The 15348-nt window shown below is 42.4% G+C and overlaps 1 protein-coding gene across 5 annotated transcripts in view; it reads left to right on the top strand.

Annotated features, from left to right (window-relative positions):
• Positions 1-15348, top strand: part of kiaa0586 (KIAA0586 ortholog) — a 371111-nt gene that overhangs the window by 132174 nt on the left and 223589 nt on the right. For all 5 annotated transcript variants that reach the window (XM_033027180.1, XM_033027181.1, XM_033027182.1 and 2 more), the window contains one exon: positions 13592-13748. In XM_033027180.1, the coding sequence (XP_032883071.1) occupies positions 13592-13748 (157 nt within the window). The remainder of the gene's footprint in view (positions 1-13591; positions 13749-15348) is intronic.

The following is a 15348-nucleotide window of genomic DNA, read 5'->3' as shown; positions in this document are numbered from 1 at the left end:
TATAATGCCTGTCACGATATCTCCTTCCTCACATCCATCCAAGGACCCCAGCAGCTCTTCCAGGTGAGACAAAGGTACAGATGCACCTTTTCTAACATCATCTCCTGCATTTGTTGCTCCCGATGTGGCCTCTTTTACACCAGTGAGACCAAGCGTAGACCAGGCTATACTTGTGTTCAGTCCGCCAAGGCCTGCTGGATCTCCCTGCTTACTATTTTAATTCCCCTTCCCATTTCCTTGCTGACCTTTTGATCCTGGGCCTCCTCCATTGCTAGAGCGAGGCCACACCCAAATTGGAGGAACAGCCTCTCATACTCCACTTGGGTAGCTTTTAACCCCAAGGTATGAATGTTGAATTCTCCAAATTTAGTTATCTACCTACAAATCCCCCCCCCCCCCCCTTTCTTTCCTCTCTTCCTTATGGCCCACCCATTGCTCCCTTTCCCCTTCCACCTATATTCCTTCCTCTGGCTTCACATTTCACGCATCTTCCCTCCTTATCTTATCTCACCACCTTTTGTCTATTCATCTCTGGCCTTTGTCCAACTATCTTCCAATATAATCCCCCGCTCCCCCCAACTACAATCAGTCAGATGAAGTCCTGACCTGAAATATCTCCTAGCCATGTTCTCCACAGATGCTGCCTGACCCACTGAGTTACTCCAGCACTTTGTGTCATTTTTTTGTAAACCAGCATCTGCAGTTATTATCTGAAGTAAAAAAAAAAAAAAAAAGAGCTGGTAGTTCAGTGAATTGGGGAGGCAGAGGCTGTATTCTTTCACCAGCTGATAACTTGGGACGTGAACTGATTTGAAGATGGCGTTTGAGGAAGCGAGTTAGGCAAGAAGATCCAATTATCTTAATCATTTCAGAATCCTTGCTGCCCATGGTATCCAGCAATGACCAATGTATAATGGACATCCTATCTCTTTCCTGGGATTAAGCCATGAGGACACAAATATTTCACCTCAGTTCATGCTGTTGCCTTGGTTAGTTGCCACCAAGAGAGAGGGAATTGTATCAGCAAGTACTATGCAAACTGTGGTTTAGCCACCTGTGCTGGTTGACTTACCAGCAAATGTACCTCCATCAGTGCTAACTACATAGCAGGGAAACAAATAAGGTTAAGGATGGGTCCGATGGTGGATGATTGTTAGCATATCAGTGGCAGGTGTATGATCTACTGAGTTCTTGGATATGACACATTCGTTTTCTGTCTTGTATATATTGCTGACGAAGACCAGCATCTATTGGCCATTCCTAATTGCTGTTCAATTGAATTATTTGCTTGGCTATTTGAATGATCAATTAAGAGACAGGAACGTTGTTGTGGGGATACATTCATATGTACGCCAGGTGTGTAGTATTTTAACTAGGTTTATGGGCATATATCCTGGCATATAACCATATAACAATTACAGCACGGAAACAGGCCATCTCGACCCTTCTAGTTCGTGCCGAACACGTATTCTCCCCTAGTCCCATATACCTGCGCTCAGACCATAACCCTCCATTCCTTTCCCCGTCCATATAACTATCCAATTTATTTTTAAATGATAAAAACGAACCTGCCTCCACCACCTTCACTGGAAGCTCATTCCACACAGCCACCACTCTCTGAGTAAAGAAGTTCCCCCTCATGTTACCCCTAAACTTCTGTCCCTTAATTCTCAAGTCATGTCCCCTTGTTTGAATCTTCCCTACTCTCAGTGGGAAAAGCTTATCCACGTCAACTCTGTCTATCCCTCTCATCATTTTAAAGACCTCTATCAAGTCCCCTCTTAACCTTCTGCGCTCCAAGAATAAAGACCTAACTTGTTCAACCTTTCTCTGTAACTTAGTTGCTGAAACCCAGGCAACATTCTAGTAAATCTCCTCTGTACTCTCTCTATTTTGTTGACATCCTTCCTATAATTAGGCGACCAAAATTGTACACCATACTCCAGAATTGGCCTCACCAATGCCTTGTACAATTTTAACATTACATCCCATTAACCTCTACAGCTGTACATTGCCATTGTTTTCTGACTATGTTTCTTGAAGACCTATTGACACCCTCCAGACAGAGGTCTTTCTTTCACAAAGGCCTCCGGTGCAGTATCTGAAAGCCATGAGTGTGACAGTTTGCCATTTTGTTCAGTCTTTACAGGTCGGATGTAATTTCTGCATGACTGTCTGTGCCTGCTGTGGTCATGATGCTGTGTTCTTTTCTAATTGGAGCTCACCACTGTAAATTGTCTCAAGGCATCACTTGAAGGCATTTGGCAAGGTGGTTGCTGCTATCTGATGGCTGAAATTAATTAAATGAAGAGGCAGATCACCACTCGTATGCGGCATTGCAATCGTCAAGTTCCACTTCATGGAGTCCAATATCTTCAGGATTGCAATCCGCTTGAATCCCTGCCTCTAACCTCTTACATTTTCTTGATCTATTCATTGCTAATTGCTGATGGGACATTAACCACCTTGATATTTTTGCTTGCCTCACTCATGCTGACCTACCCTCCTCTGACCCTCCAGCACCCTGCCACCATGAACCCATCCTTGCCAGCAAGCTGAACCTGTTCTGAAATAGATAAGCTGCAACTCCACACATTTTTTCGAGATTAAAGGCATAGCTGTGGGAACTTTCATGGGACAAATCTAACCCTGCCTATGTTTCAGTGTTATTAGGGCCAGCTCCCCCAACCCTTTTACCAGTACATTGGCGACAGCATTGATGCTGCTTTTTGCATTCACTCAAATTCAAAAATATCATCACTTTTGGTACCAATTTCCACTGTTCTCACCTTCACGTGGTGTATTTTTGACTCTTCTATTTCATGATCTTTCTGCTCCCTCAGGGGAGCGGTTAGCCACATGCTAACATTACCAAATCCACAAGACCACCACAGCTTTCTTCACCATATTTCCCCTGCACTGCCTCCTATAAGGATTTCATCCATTTTCCCACCTCCTCTGTCCATGGGGCTTGGCCTTTTGAACTGATATCCTCCCTGATATCCTCCTTTCCAATCCATGGCTTTCCCATGATCATTACTAACAGATCCATTGACTGCATCTCATCTATGTCTTGCAGCTCCACTCTCATCCCTATCTCCTCCTGCAGAGCAAGAATCAAGTTCCCCGATCCTTACCTTCCCTGCTCCCACTGCCTCGCTCCCCACCAGCTTCTGCATTCAATGTATCATCCTTTGTGTTTCAAACCAGTTCCAACAATATGGCACCAATGGGCACATAATCACCTCCATGAGTATTAATACAATCTATTGCAGTGGAAATATTTTAAGCACTGGCAGTAGGCAGGAAAGTTAAAGGTAGGTAACTACAATTTTGAAGCTGAGGACAGGATTTTGAAATCAAACTAAGTCAGAAGATGTGTATGACTTTAAACTGCATGTAATGGGCAACGTGGAAGTTGTAGAGGGTAAGGCTTGGCAGGAGGATTTGATGGAGTTGGAATTGATATGTGGTGATTGGTGGCATGGAGCAGTGAGAAGAGAGATGGGCCTGGCAGCTACTGAGTTGCAAATGAGAAACTCGGCAGGGGGCATGGAAGGATAATTGGTCGAGAAATGGAATTAGCCAATCTCAGTGATTACTGTTCATAGGATTTAAACTAAATTTGGGATAACACAGGCTACTGATGATTTTATAGAAATAAGGAACTGCAGCTGCTGATTTACAAAAAAAAACACACAAACGAATACCTGAGCTGCTGAGTTACTCCAGCACTTTTTGTTTTTGTTTGGTCTGAGCAAGTAGCTGGGAGCAGAAAAAGAACTGAAGGCAAAAGGTAATGTTTTTTTTGGAGGTTAGAAATATGTAGCCTTGACAATAATGAGCTGGAGTAATTTTTGTTTCCTAGCCAAAGTAAAATAACATAAGGAATTGTCTTTTATTATAAATGAGAAATATTGTGTAGTCATTACACTTTCCTTTTTAAAATCTATGTGATTGTTGATGATGCATGTGTATTTTCATTAAAATATTTGTATCATACTTCAGAAACAGATGTTCAAAACTCTAGTGGAACTTAAATTGCTTTCAGACTCTTAGCAAGTTCTTCCAGATGTAAGAGAAGCTTGTGGTCTGCAGTTAGTAACGGTGGTTGAACAACATGTTGTATTTCTTCTGTTTGATAAACCTGTCCCCATAAATGAATATTATTATTTTTTTAATCACAAAATGTAAGCATCATCATGAGAATTTTTTTTTTTTTAATCTGGGCCATGCTTTATCTTTGTGTAAATCAACCACATACATGAAGTCCACGGAAGGAAAGGATTATCGGCAGCCTGTTTAAGAAATTGGCTGAGGAAAGAAAACAGACCATAGAATGGTGAACAGTGGTTTCCCCCTGGATCAGTGCTTGGACTCCTGCTTTCTTCGATGTGCATTAGCGACTTGGATATGGGCAGGCAGAGTAAATTTTCAACATGGCTCAAAATAGGGAAGTAGCGTTAACAGTGAGGGGAATTATATCAACTGCAAGAGGACTTAGAATGTGAAGACCAATAGCTGATCACATTTACTACAGAAAGGAAATGCTTTCTTTTACCCAATTATATCAGTTTTACCAGGCTCCTTGAGTCCACACTGGATCTAACACTTTGATTTTTAAGAACTTTCACTCTCATCTCACACCAGCTCTCTAGTTCATGTTTGGGACCAAGTTTCTATAGCCAAGTGATCCCGGTGAAACCTAAATATAACATTGGCGAGTAAGTTATGGGTGAATGAGGGTCACTTGATGGCATTGTTGACAGCAACTTCCATTAATTCTGTTAATATCTGAGAGTAGACTGATGAGGCAGTACTAAAATGGGTTAGATTTGTCCAATTTTTGGATGGCCCTTGCCTGGGCAATTTTCCATATTGTTGGGTGGATGCCAGAGTTGTTACTACAATTGAGCATCTTGGCTAAAGGCACGGTTAGCTCCAGAGTGAAATACTAATTCCAGGGTATTGTGTCATGGGAAATACATCTAGGAAAGTCGGGGGGGGGGGGGGGGGGGGGGGGGGCAGGGAATTGCAGGACTACAGGTTGAAAATGGTGGAGTAGGTAGATTAGACTGTTGTGCAGGAAGCTGGCATAGACTCAATGGGCTGAATAGCCTCCTCCTGAGATATAGCAATTTATGATTCCATGTACTACCTCAACAGCCTGATAGACAGTCTGAAGAAGGGTTTCAACCCGAAGGTTGCCTATTTCCTTCGCTCCATAGATGCTGCCTCACCCGCTGAGTTTCTCCAGCATTTTTGTCTAGCCTGATAGACTTATTTTTCCAAGCCTGCTGAGATTGAATTTGGAAAGTCAATTTTATGCTGTTATTTGTTATTCAGAAAACCAGAGGTGACATTTGTACTGTGAGTCGCTGGTGGCGTTTGGGCCGAGACTGTTATGAATGAAACATTTGATCCCTTGTGAGTTTTTAAAATGGCAGGTTCGGTTCATGAAAAGGACAAATAAAATACTGGAAGTGATTGCAAGTAATCAATTGTACTTAGAGTGATTTTCATCAAAATTTTAATTTAAAAATGGACACTACATATTTCAACAATTCCACACATCCAGTAAAAACAACAAAAGCCATATCTGCCAGAAAAACATTTATTTATTTATTCAGAAAAAAATGAAAACAGGGCATCTGTTATCCAGTATCTGTGTTTGTTACTTTTTATAATGTAGGAGCTGATTGTGACTTTATCAGTGGAACTTTTGAATGGCATTTAAAATGTCAATTAGCCAAAGAAAAGCGGTAGACATTCAAATGTTTTTTCTTCCATAAAAATCTTTGCTTCTCTCCCTGTCCACCCACCAACTAAATTTCAAGCTTAAGCAATAGGATAATGAGTCCGGGACAAGGACCTATCAAGCTTCCCCCCTGCCGTTAAACCTGCAATTGCCTCAGCCCCAAGCTCTGGAATTTTCTTGCCTAATCCTTTTATAGCTCTCTAATCCTTTAAGATGTTACTTGAAATCTATCTTTGATCAAACCTTTTGTCATCTGTACAAATATCTGTTTTTGTCTTGTTGCCTGAATTTGCTCTTATGAAATGGGTATTTTATAACATTTTCAGTTGTTGTATGGTTTAGATATTCGCTGGACTCATTAATTGAGCCATCCATTGAGCATGACAAACCAAATGGTTAAACAAAAATACAGCAACATGTTGCTTCACCTAAACCTGGAATTTTCTGTGAATGCTTGTAATGTAATTGAAATTAATTTTAAGGAGCTTTGGCTGCGGGAAAGAGTATATCTTTATTTTCATTGTCTTGTTGAAATGTTATACACACTAAAATCCAAATACTGCTTAAGGAGAAAGAAATCAGCTTTGCATTTATATTATTCATGGCTATATAGAGAGAAACATGAATCCACCTAGGAATAAACTAGAATGTCTGAAGGAATCCATTTTGCATTATTATAGTCGTGGGTTTTGCAATGAATTTGGGGTAGGGTAACCTGCCAATGAAAGAGTCTGCTGTTCCAAGAACAGTTTGCTTCACAAAGCGGTTAGTAAAGGGAAATGTAATATCCTCTGCAGTTTTGTTTAGTCCACGCCACAAACACATACTTGTTTGCATATGTAGTCTTGTTGGACACTTTCCAAATTAATTTATTTTGTCTATAATTGTATTAGGTTTTGTCTTCCACTTTATGGATTTATTTTAAATTGCTTGGCTTTTGCAGGTACACTGACATGTAACAGCATATTGTTTGGTTTTGTATATTGCCACTATCTAAATTTAGTTTATGCAGATACGAGTGTGTGATGAGTGTTACAGGGCTGATGGATTCAGCCTGACAATCTGTTTGCTGTCTAGATATACAGCATATATCAACAAAATGTTTTTCGTGACTAAAGTGCAACGTGATATGCAGGACTTAAAACCTGGATTCACTGACTGATGAACCATTTACCGTGCAGTGTGTAAATTGTGTATAGCGGATTGCTAGGCACATCCATGTTTGTTATTGGAAGCTGCTTCTAACTCCAAGTGGAAATTCCCCTGAGGCAAAAGCTGTTTACCATTTGCAGGGGAATTGAAAGTGCTGGATTCAATCAGATTTCCATAGCAATACACTGATGCATCCAGATTCTTATATTTAAAAAAAATGAATAGAAAAGGGCAGACAACAATATTGCAGTTAAATATTTTGCTACCTTGATAAAACTCATACTATTGACTACCCAGTTTTCAGCTGTGTTTAATCAGCTTAAAGAGATAATTGAATGTAAATTGTAGGAAGTACAGCCTAAATACTATTTTTGTTAATTATGATTTCTCACATTTTTGTATTCTTTCCATTCCATAAAGCAGTGAATACTGATGTTATAGGAACCAGATGCATGCTGTGATCCTTAATGAGCTTTTCAATTGTAATGGGGGCACTCCTTCGTCCAATGTCATTGGACATCCCTGCAATATTGAATTTTAACAGGAGTTGCTAAATAGCCACTAAAATGGGAATCAAGGTCAATCTTCTTCAAAACCGATTACTATTCTGATTTCTGAGCCACTGGCATCCCATAAATCTTCAAGGTGCAATACGGATCTGACAGTTGGCCAAGAAGCTCTGGACTTAATTAGGAAAAACAGGCACATGCTTTTTAATTGATTCACATTTATCAAAGGAAACAGCTGATTTTGGGAGGGCATGGTCTTCAATATTTCAGTGGATAGGGTGCAAAGTTAAGATGTAATGTAATTAATTAGTTGCAACATTTGGTTGCACAAAGGACTTTGGGCTTTTTTTGCTTGAGTATTGGGATTCATAATTTATTGAATTTTATGTATTATGTTATAAACCTGTTATGCTGCTGCAGCAAGTAAGAATTACTTACTAGACTGCAGCCAATGCCCTCTGGTCTTTGACAATTCCACTCTGGTGAAAAAAGGTTCTGACCCGAACGGTCTCTCTCATCATTTTATATACTTCTATGAAGTCTCCCCTCAACCTCCAGCGTTCTAGGGAAAACAATCCAAGTTTGTCCAACCTCTCCTTGTGCATATGATAATTAAACATTCTTGACTGCAACTAATTAGCAATCATACAAAATATTATTTTGCTTCAAAGTCATTGATGTGATTGATCCTTGAGTGGATAAAGGGAAAATATGCATTGGTACTTTATTATTTTCAGCAATCAAATATTAGCAACGCAAGTATATTGTAGTCTTCAACCAATTGTTATCTATGGACTGGGTTACTGGGTAAAGATTGGGCTTGGACGATTTTAGCAGGAGTTGGCTACTGACAAATCCATGGCTTAAAAAGGTCATTACTCTCCAAATATGCTTGTGTATCTCCACCAATGAGAAGTACCTTAGGTGCAATTGTTTTTGTCCGAAAACCTTTGCTTTTATGTTTTGTACATAACTGGTGACAAACCAACTTCAACAATGGTGATTTATACATCCAGTAGATCTATGTTCCCACGTCTTGGCTTGAGTTAAATTCTGCTGCATGTGTTTCTTTTTTTTTTTTTAAACAAATCATACTTTTCAAGTCTGACCTTTGTATGCTGCAGTGGCAGCAGCCTGTCAGCAGCACGTTAGTTTTTTTCCAACTTTTTTTATTTTTTTAGTATGTTTTAAAGTATGTTTTTGATGTTTCTCGGTGTGTTTTGTGTGGGGGGTGGTGTGGGGGGTGAGATGGAAACCGTTTCGGCCGCCTCCTCCATGGAGAGGCGACTTTTTCCAGGTCGCCTCCCCCGTGGCCTAACAGCAAGGATCGGCGCGGCCTTTCCCGGAGACGCGCCCGGGGCTTCAGCGGCGGGCGCAGCGTGGACTCTCGGCGTGGAGCGGGTGAGCCCTCGCTGGAGGGAAGCGCTCCGTTTCGCTGGCCCGGGGCAGCCGGCAGCCTGAAGCCGCGGTCTGCACAGCTCCAGCTGGCACGGCGTCTACAGCCCGGGATCTCACGTTGGGGACCTGGGGGAAGAAGAAGCCATCACTGCCGGCCCCCGGCCAACTTCTACCGCGGGTCCGACATGGACTTACCATCACCCCTGGAAGGGAGCTTCGACCACCGGCCCTGCGGTCTGCGGTGCTTCTGGCTGCGGCGCGGCGGGAACCTTAAATCTTCGACCGCCGGCCTGCGGCCTACACCAGCCTGAAGCCGCGGTCTCCGGTGGGGAAGAGCCGATCCTGGACTTACCCTGACTTTAACTTTGTCCCTTACCATCTGGACGCCCGCAGCAACGGCTGCGGAGGGTGGAGGTCCTGACCACGGGAGAAAATGGAGGAGGTCTGGCCAAGTTCTGTGCCTTCCACCACAGTGATGAATGCTGTGGTGGATGTTTGTGTTACATTTTTACTGTGGTTGTGTGTTCTTTATTATTGTACCGCTGCTGACAACCCAAATTCCACCGACCCTGGTTGTGTGGCAAATAAATTCTATCTAATCTAATCTAATCTTCCAACAAGCTCAATGTCGAAATATCCAGGTCAGTCTTCCTGGCACCGTGGGCAAGTTGACAGACTCTGTGAAATGACGGTTTGGTGCTGAAGCTATCAGTCAAAACTACCAAGAATGTTTACAATCTGTGCACATGAATATACTTTTTTGGTAAGGAGTCTATGTTGCCCAGTGACGACCCTCTTCTCCTGTCTCCATCATTTCTCCTCCTCGTGGACTCCCCTGCCAGCCATCTACCCTCTCTGAACCTTTTTATTTCCAACTGCCAGCGCAACAACAACCGCCTTGACTTCTCCACTCCCCTTACACATTCCAATCTCACCCCCTTTGAACACACAGCCCTCCATTTACTCAGCAACAATCCCAACGTTATTAAACCTGCTGACATGGGAGGTGCTGTTGTAGGCTGGCGTGCTCACATCTATAAAGCTGAGGCATTATACAGGCGCCAGCTCTCATACACCTCCTCATACCTACGCCTTGACCATGACCTCACAGATGAACACCAGGCCATTATCTTCGAGCTTATTACTGATTTCATCACCACTGGCCATCTCCCGTACCCAGCCTCCAATCTTATCGTTCCCCAGCCCTGCACTACCTGTTTCTATCGCCTTCCCAATTCCCAGAATGGAAAGCCTCATCTTGGGAGTGATGTGGTAAAGACATATGAATTGAGAGTAGTGAATAGCATCTTTGCTAGTGGTTGGGTGGGAGTAAGCATAGTCCAGTTAACTGTGGGAGATGGTAGGTTTATAATAGACGCCAGTTGATATTCTGTCCCCAGTGATGGAGATAGAGAGATCAAGAAACGGGAGAGAGGTGTCAGGGATAGTCCAGGTGAATTTGAGGGCTGGGTTGAAGTTAGTGGTGGTTAATGAAATCCACGTGTGCAGGAGGCAGACCCAATGCCGACGTTGATGGAGCAAAGAAAGAGTTGGGGAATTGGGCAGTATATGTCTGAAACATGGACTGTTTGACGTAACTGACAAAAAGGCAGGTGTAGTTGGGGCCCTTGCGAGTGCCCATGGCTACACCTTTAACACGGAAGAAGTGAGAGGAGACAAAAGAGAAGTAATTGAGGGTGAGGCCAACATAGAATAAAGGGTACAACATAGAATAAAGAATATGGAAAAGTTTTGCTCTGGAACAGGCCCTTCAGCCATTCTTATGTCTGTGCTCAACATAATGTTGAGATCTGCCTACACATGATCTATACTCCTTCATTCCCTGCATGTTCATGTGCCGGCCTCAAAGCCTCAAATATCACAAATGAAGCTCAGGAAGGCACCTTGATCTGTATTGTTGAGTTGGGCTGCAGGGTCTGTTTGATTAAGTTAAGCTGAAAGAAGCATTTAAAAAAAAACCCCAGATACCCTGGGTTGTATCCGATTTTCATTACACTGCTCATTCCTTTTGCCGAGGTTCAAATTAAATTCTCTTTCCTGATTTATGCTGTGTTACCCCATGATCTTTTATGCCTCAGCTCCCACCAATCCTGAAAAAGAAAGTTAATTGGAGTTTTGTGCGGAGTTGCTAAATGATGTACTGTTGGGAAATGTGTGAGAACCACGCAGGTTGTGAGCAACTTAGCAATTTTCAATTCCATCTGCACAAACCATGAACGTGAACTGTAGGAAACTGTGGGCATGGATGTGCACTTTATGTTTCCATGTAAGTGGGCTTATTGTTATTTAAGACACAAGGTTTCTTTCCATTCCCTTTGAATTTTAAACTTAGTTCTCACGTGACTATTTAGCCCATTCTCTTGTTAATGCTATCAGCAGCTGAACCACTTAATTCAGGGTCCTGATCTGAAACATCACATCTATGTTCTCCAGAGATGCTGCCTTACCCCTGCGTTTCTAGCACTTTGTGTTCTATGCAAGGTTCCAGCATCTGCAATTCATCGTTCTATCTTAACAGTTCAGTTTTATTAAATGTACAGAAAATGCACCATTTCACACATGACAGACAAAGGAAAGGTGAATGTGCCAATATTTTATATTGTTCATATATTAAGATTGTTTTTCTGTTGCTATGGTTGAAATATATTGCTTTCATGACGTAAGGCAATAACAGATTTTTTAAGATCACATGTTATGTGATGCAATGAGTTATATTGATAACAAATGGACGCAAGAATATGAATTGTGTGTAGTTAATCCAATGAAGTATAATACAAAGGACATGTGTTCAACACAACACTGATTTTGTTTCTATTCAAACCTTATTGTCATAGATTGGGTTTACTAATTAGATAATGTAAATATAAAGATGGTCGCAAAATTAATAAATAAATAGCATAATTAGTGAAATGCTTCACTAACTGAAAGTTAAGCTTATAACTAAAATTGGTCATCTTTATTTTGCAATAATGTTCAATGATTTTTTTCTGGTTATCAAAATATCTGCAGATGTATGAAATCTGAAACAAACACAGGGAATGCCAAAAAGACTGAACAGGTCAGGCAACATGAGTTGACATTTCAGGTCAAAGTCCATTTGTCATAACTGAAAGAGTGAAAAGACAGAGTTTTCAGTGGCGGAGAGGAATGGGTAGAACACATGAATATCCATGAGAGACGGAAGCCATGATAACTGTGAAGTCTTTTAAATCTTTCCTCTCTCACCTTAAACCTATGGACTCTACTTCCGGACTAGTGTACCCTGGGAAAAATACTGTGATAATTCACCTTATCTGTGCCTCTCATGATTTTGTATACTTCAACAAGGTCACCCCTCAGCCTCTTACACGACAGAGAATAAAATCCCAGCCTTTATAGCTTCACCTTATAGCTCAAGCCCTCGAATCTTGGTAACACAATTTCTATTCCCTTTTTAGCTTAATGACATCCTTATCCAATCTTGTTTGAGCTGACTGAAATTTGTGACGGATGGTCTGTTGAATGCAGAGGCTGATGGGGTGGAATGACTGAAGAACTTTGTTCTTGTTCTGTCCAGCAGGAGAGGGGTTCAGAGTGAGCAGTGGGAGATAGATGAGATGAGTGGAGGGCAATGTAAACTATGGTAAAGGGAAAGCCCCTGTCTCCTTCCGCCTATGTAGAGAACCATATTAGTGAGGTAAATACAACAGAGACAGAGGAACTGAGACAATGGAATGGAGGCAGGATGAGAGGATATATCTATGGGAGGGTATGGGTGGGAATCTGTAGGCTTGTAATGAATGTTTGTTGCCGCCCCATGCTCTGAGATTAAGATGGGGAAACACGGAAAAGGATGGCTCACGGATGGACCATGTAAAGGTGAAAGCAGGGTAGACATTGGCAGTAATTAAATTGCTGAGTTCTGTTTGAGTGCAGGAAGCAACAGCACTGCATTGATGCAGCGGGGGAAAAAAGAGCTGAGGGGGTAGGCTCAAGACGGGGCTTGTCCCATGCCAGTTCTCGCTGTTACACTTCGGTCTGGAGAAATTGAGCGTTGACGAACATGTTAATCCAGCCGAATGGGTGTGTAGGTGGTGAAAATCTGGTTGGTGCGCTGTTTAATGAGGAAGCAGATGACCCTCAGACCTCCTGATTTGGGATGCAGGGGTGGAGAGATTTTATGCCCTTGAAGATTAGCCACTTGGCATCTGAGAAATGGAAACTGTTGAAGCAGTGAAGAGTATTAGTGATGTCACAGATACAAGTGGGAAGGGTAGGTCCAGGTAGGAAGGAATGAGATTAGTTTAGAGTGAGAGAGCATGGACTCGGTGGGCACTTCACTGAGTCCAAGCTGACCATTAATCACCCGTTCACACTAGTTCTTTATTATTCCAGTTTCTAATCTACTACCTGCACACTCGGGGCAATTTTACAGTGGCCAATTAACCTACAAATCCACACGTCCTTGGGATGTGGGAGGAAAACGGAGCACCTGGAGGAAACCCACACAGTCACAGGGAGAACATGCAAACTCCACACAGACAGTAGCCAAAGCAGGATAAAGCAATAAATATGTCCAGGCATGCCCGATATGTAATGTTTTTTGCATTAATAATTATTCACTAGTTGACTTAGCATGGTTTAAAATTTCATCTGTTATTATAGCATTTCCGAACATGTTGAAATTGCACTGATCTGTTTAGGGTTAATATATGTCTGTATCTAACTGATGTCAATTTTTAGATGGTGAATTTCATTTGCTTTTTTTTTGTAGCTCAAGCAACCCGCTGACTGAATCGTTTACAACCTTTGTAGACGCCTCTAGGGGTTCTGGATCAGCAGCTTGCAAAGCCAGCGCAGTTGCACAGAGAGCTACTGATGTGCTGCGTGACCTTGGTGGACTGAATGGGGAAATGCATGGCATTCTACAGGTAATGAAACAATAAACAATGCATTGCTTGAAGCTGCAAGTCTTCACTGCAAATGCTTGTTTAAGAAATTTGAAAACAAACATAGAAAGCTATATTAGAATTCGATCCACACAAATAGCTGGTCAGCCTGTTCCTGGAATTGTTAATAAAATTAATTGATGACATTGGAGTAGAAATGCAGGAAACACTCACCGTGTAGGCTGGTAAAGATGTATAAAAGATGACTTGCATTTTAGATGTCTTTCATGTTCCTTATGTCTCAATGCATTTTACAGCTGATTAGATATTTTTTCTGGGGATTTCTGGAGCAGTGCAGGGAACATGACAGCCACAATGAGAATAGCAAGCATCCACACAGACATTCATTTTAAAATGCTTTGTTAATCTGTTCATAATGTTGATTAAGGGGAAAAAAAGGTGTGCAGGGATAGCTCTTTTTCGACCGACCAGACTCCCCATCTATCTACTGCCTCGGGAAAGCTGCCAACATAATCAAAGACCTTTCCTACCTCTGTTATTCTTCTTCCTCCCTGCTCCCATCGGGCAAAACATGCAGAAGCTTCAAAGTGCACACCACTAGACTGAGAAACAGCTTCTTCCCCTCTGTTGTTGCCTTCTGAACAGTCCTTCCATAAACTAGGGTACAGTCCGATTCTCCTCTACCTCATTTGGATATTGGACTTTGTCGTAAAATGTTGAGAACTATATTCTGCACTCTGTATCGTTTCTTTCGCTCTACTTATCCTTGAGTTTGGCTTGATTGTATAGCATTATCTGATCTGATTTGATAATGTGCAAAACAGCTATCTTTACACTGTACTTCAGAACACATGACAATCATAAACTTAAACCATATTTTTCCCAAACGATACTGAGTGTCTTTTCCACAAATTTGATGACGCCATTATTTTCTCATTTTAGTGCTTCATCCAAAATCCCAGCACGAATGTCAGCCAGGATATTTGTGCTTTGTAAGTCGCCTTGAACGACTTTCGATCTATACATAACTAAACACTGATCTTGGGCTCTTCCAGTTTGCGCGTTTTTTCTATTTGCGCAAACACTGTACGCGATAGTGCTGCGATTTTTCGTCATCTCACTCATTGTTCTCCTGTGCTGCGGGTGCAACAAGTTTCGTTCCGATCGGTAGGATATTGTAAAAGATATCAAGTTTTAAAAATATTTAAAACCGCGCATGCGCAGATCAATCTCCTCTCCTGCCAGTCAGCACCGCGCAAATTGGTCTCTTCCCCTGCACTCCCCGGGATGGCCCGCCCCTTCCTGCGTCATCGCATCCTTACTGGAGCTGAGGATGGCTGGCGGAAGTCTCCAACCGGACACAATTTTCGGAGGGACCGGAAGCGGCTCGGCGTCGGAGGTGTCGCAAAACGGAAAGCAGAGAGTCTGATCCCGGCGTCCAGCGCCCGCTGTGAGTCCCAAACGCACCGCCATCGCAACACCCCGCAGCTCCAGCCCCTTCCCCTCTGGTCCCCCTCGCTGGCTCCTGCCCCCCTCTCCTCCATGGCTCTTCCCCCGTCTTTTCTCTGAGCATTCCACCCCCACCGCCCACACACCAGCGCGGCCTTAGCTGCTGGTGCTT

This window comes from Amblyraja radiata, chromosome 9 (assembly GCF_010909765.2).
Source record: "Amblyraja radiata isolate CabotCenter1 chromosome 9, sAmbRad1.1.pri, whole genome shotgun sequence".
In the NCBI taxonomy this organism is placed as follows: domain Eukaryota; kingdom Metazoa; phylum Chordata; class Chondrichthyes; order Rajiformes; family Rajidae; genus Amblyraja; species Amblyraja radiata.
Note: the sequence above shows the minus strand (reverse complement) of the source record. Positions and strands in the feature narration are given on the sequence as shown.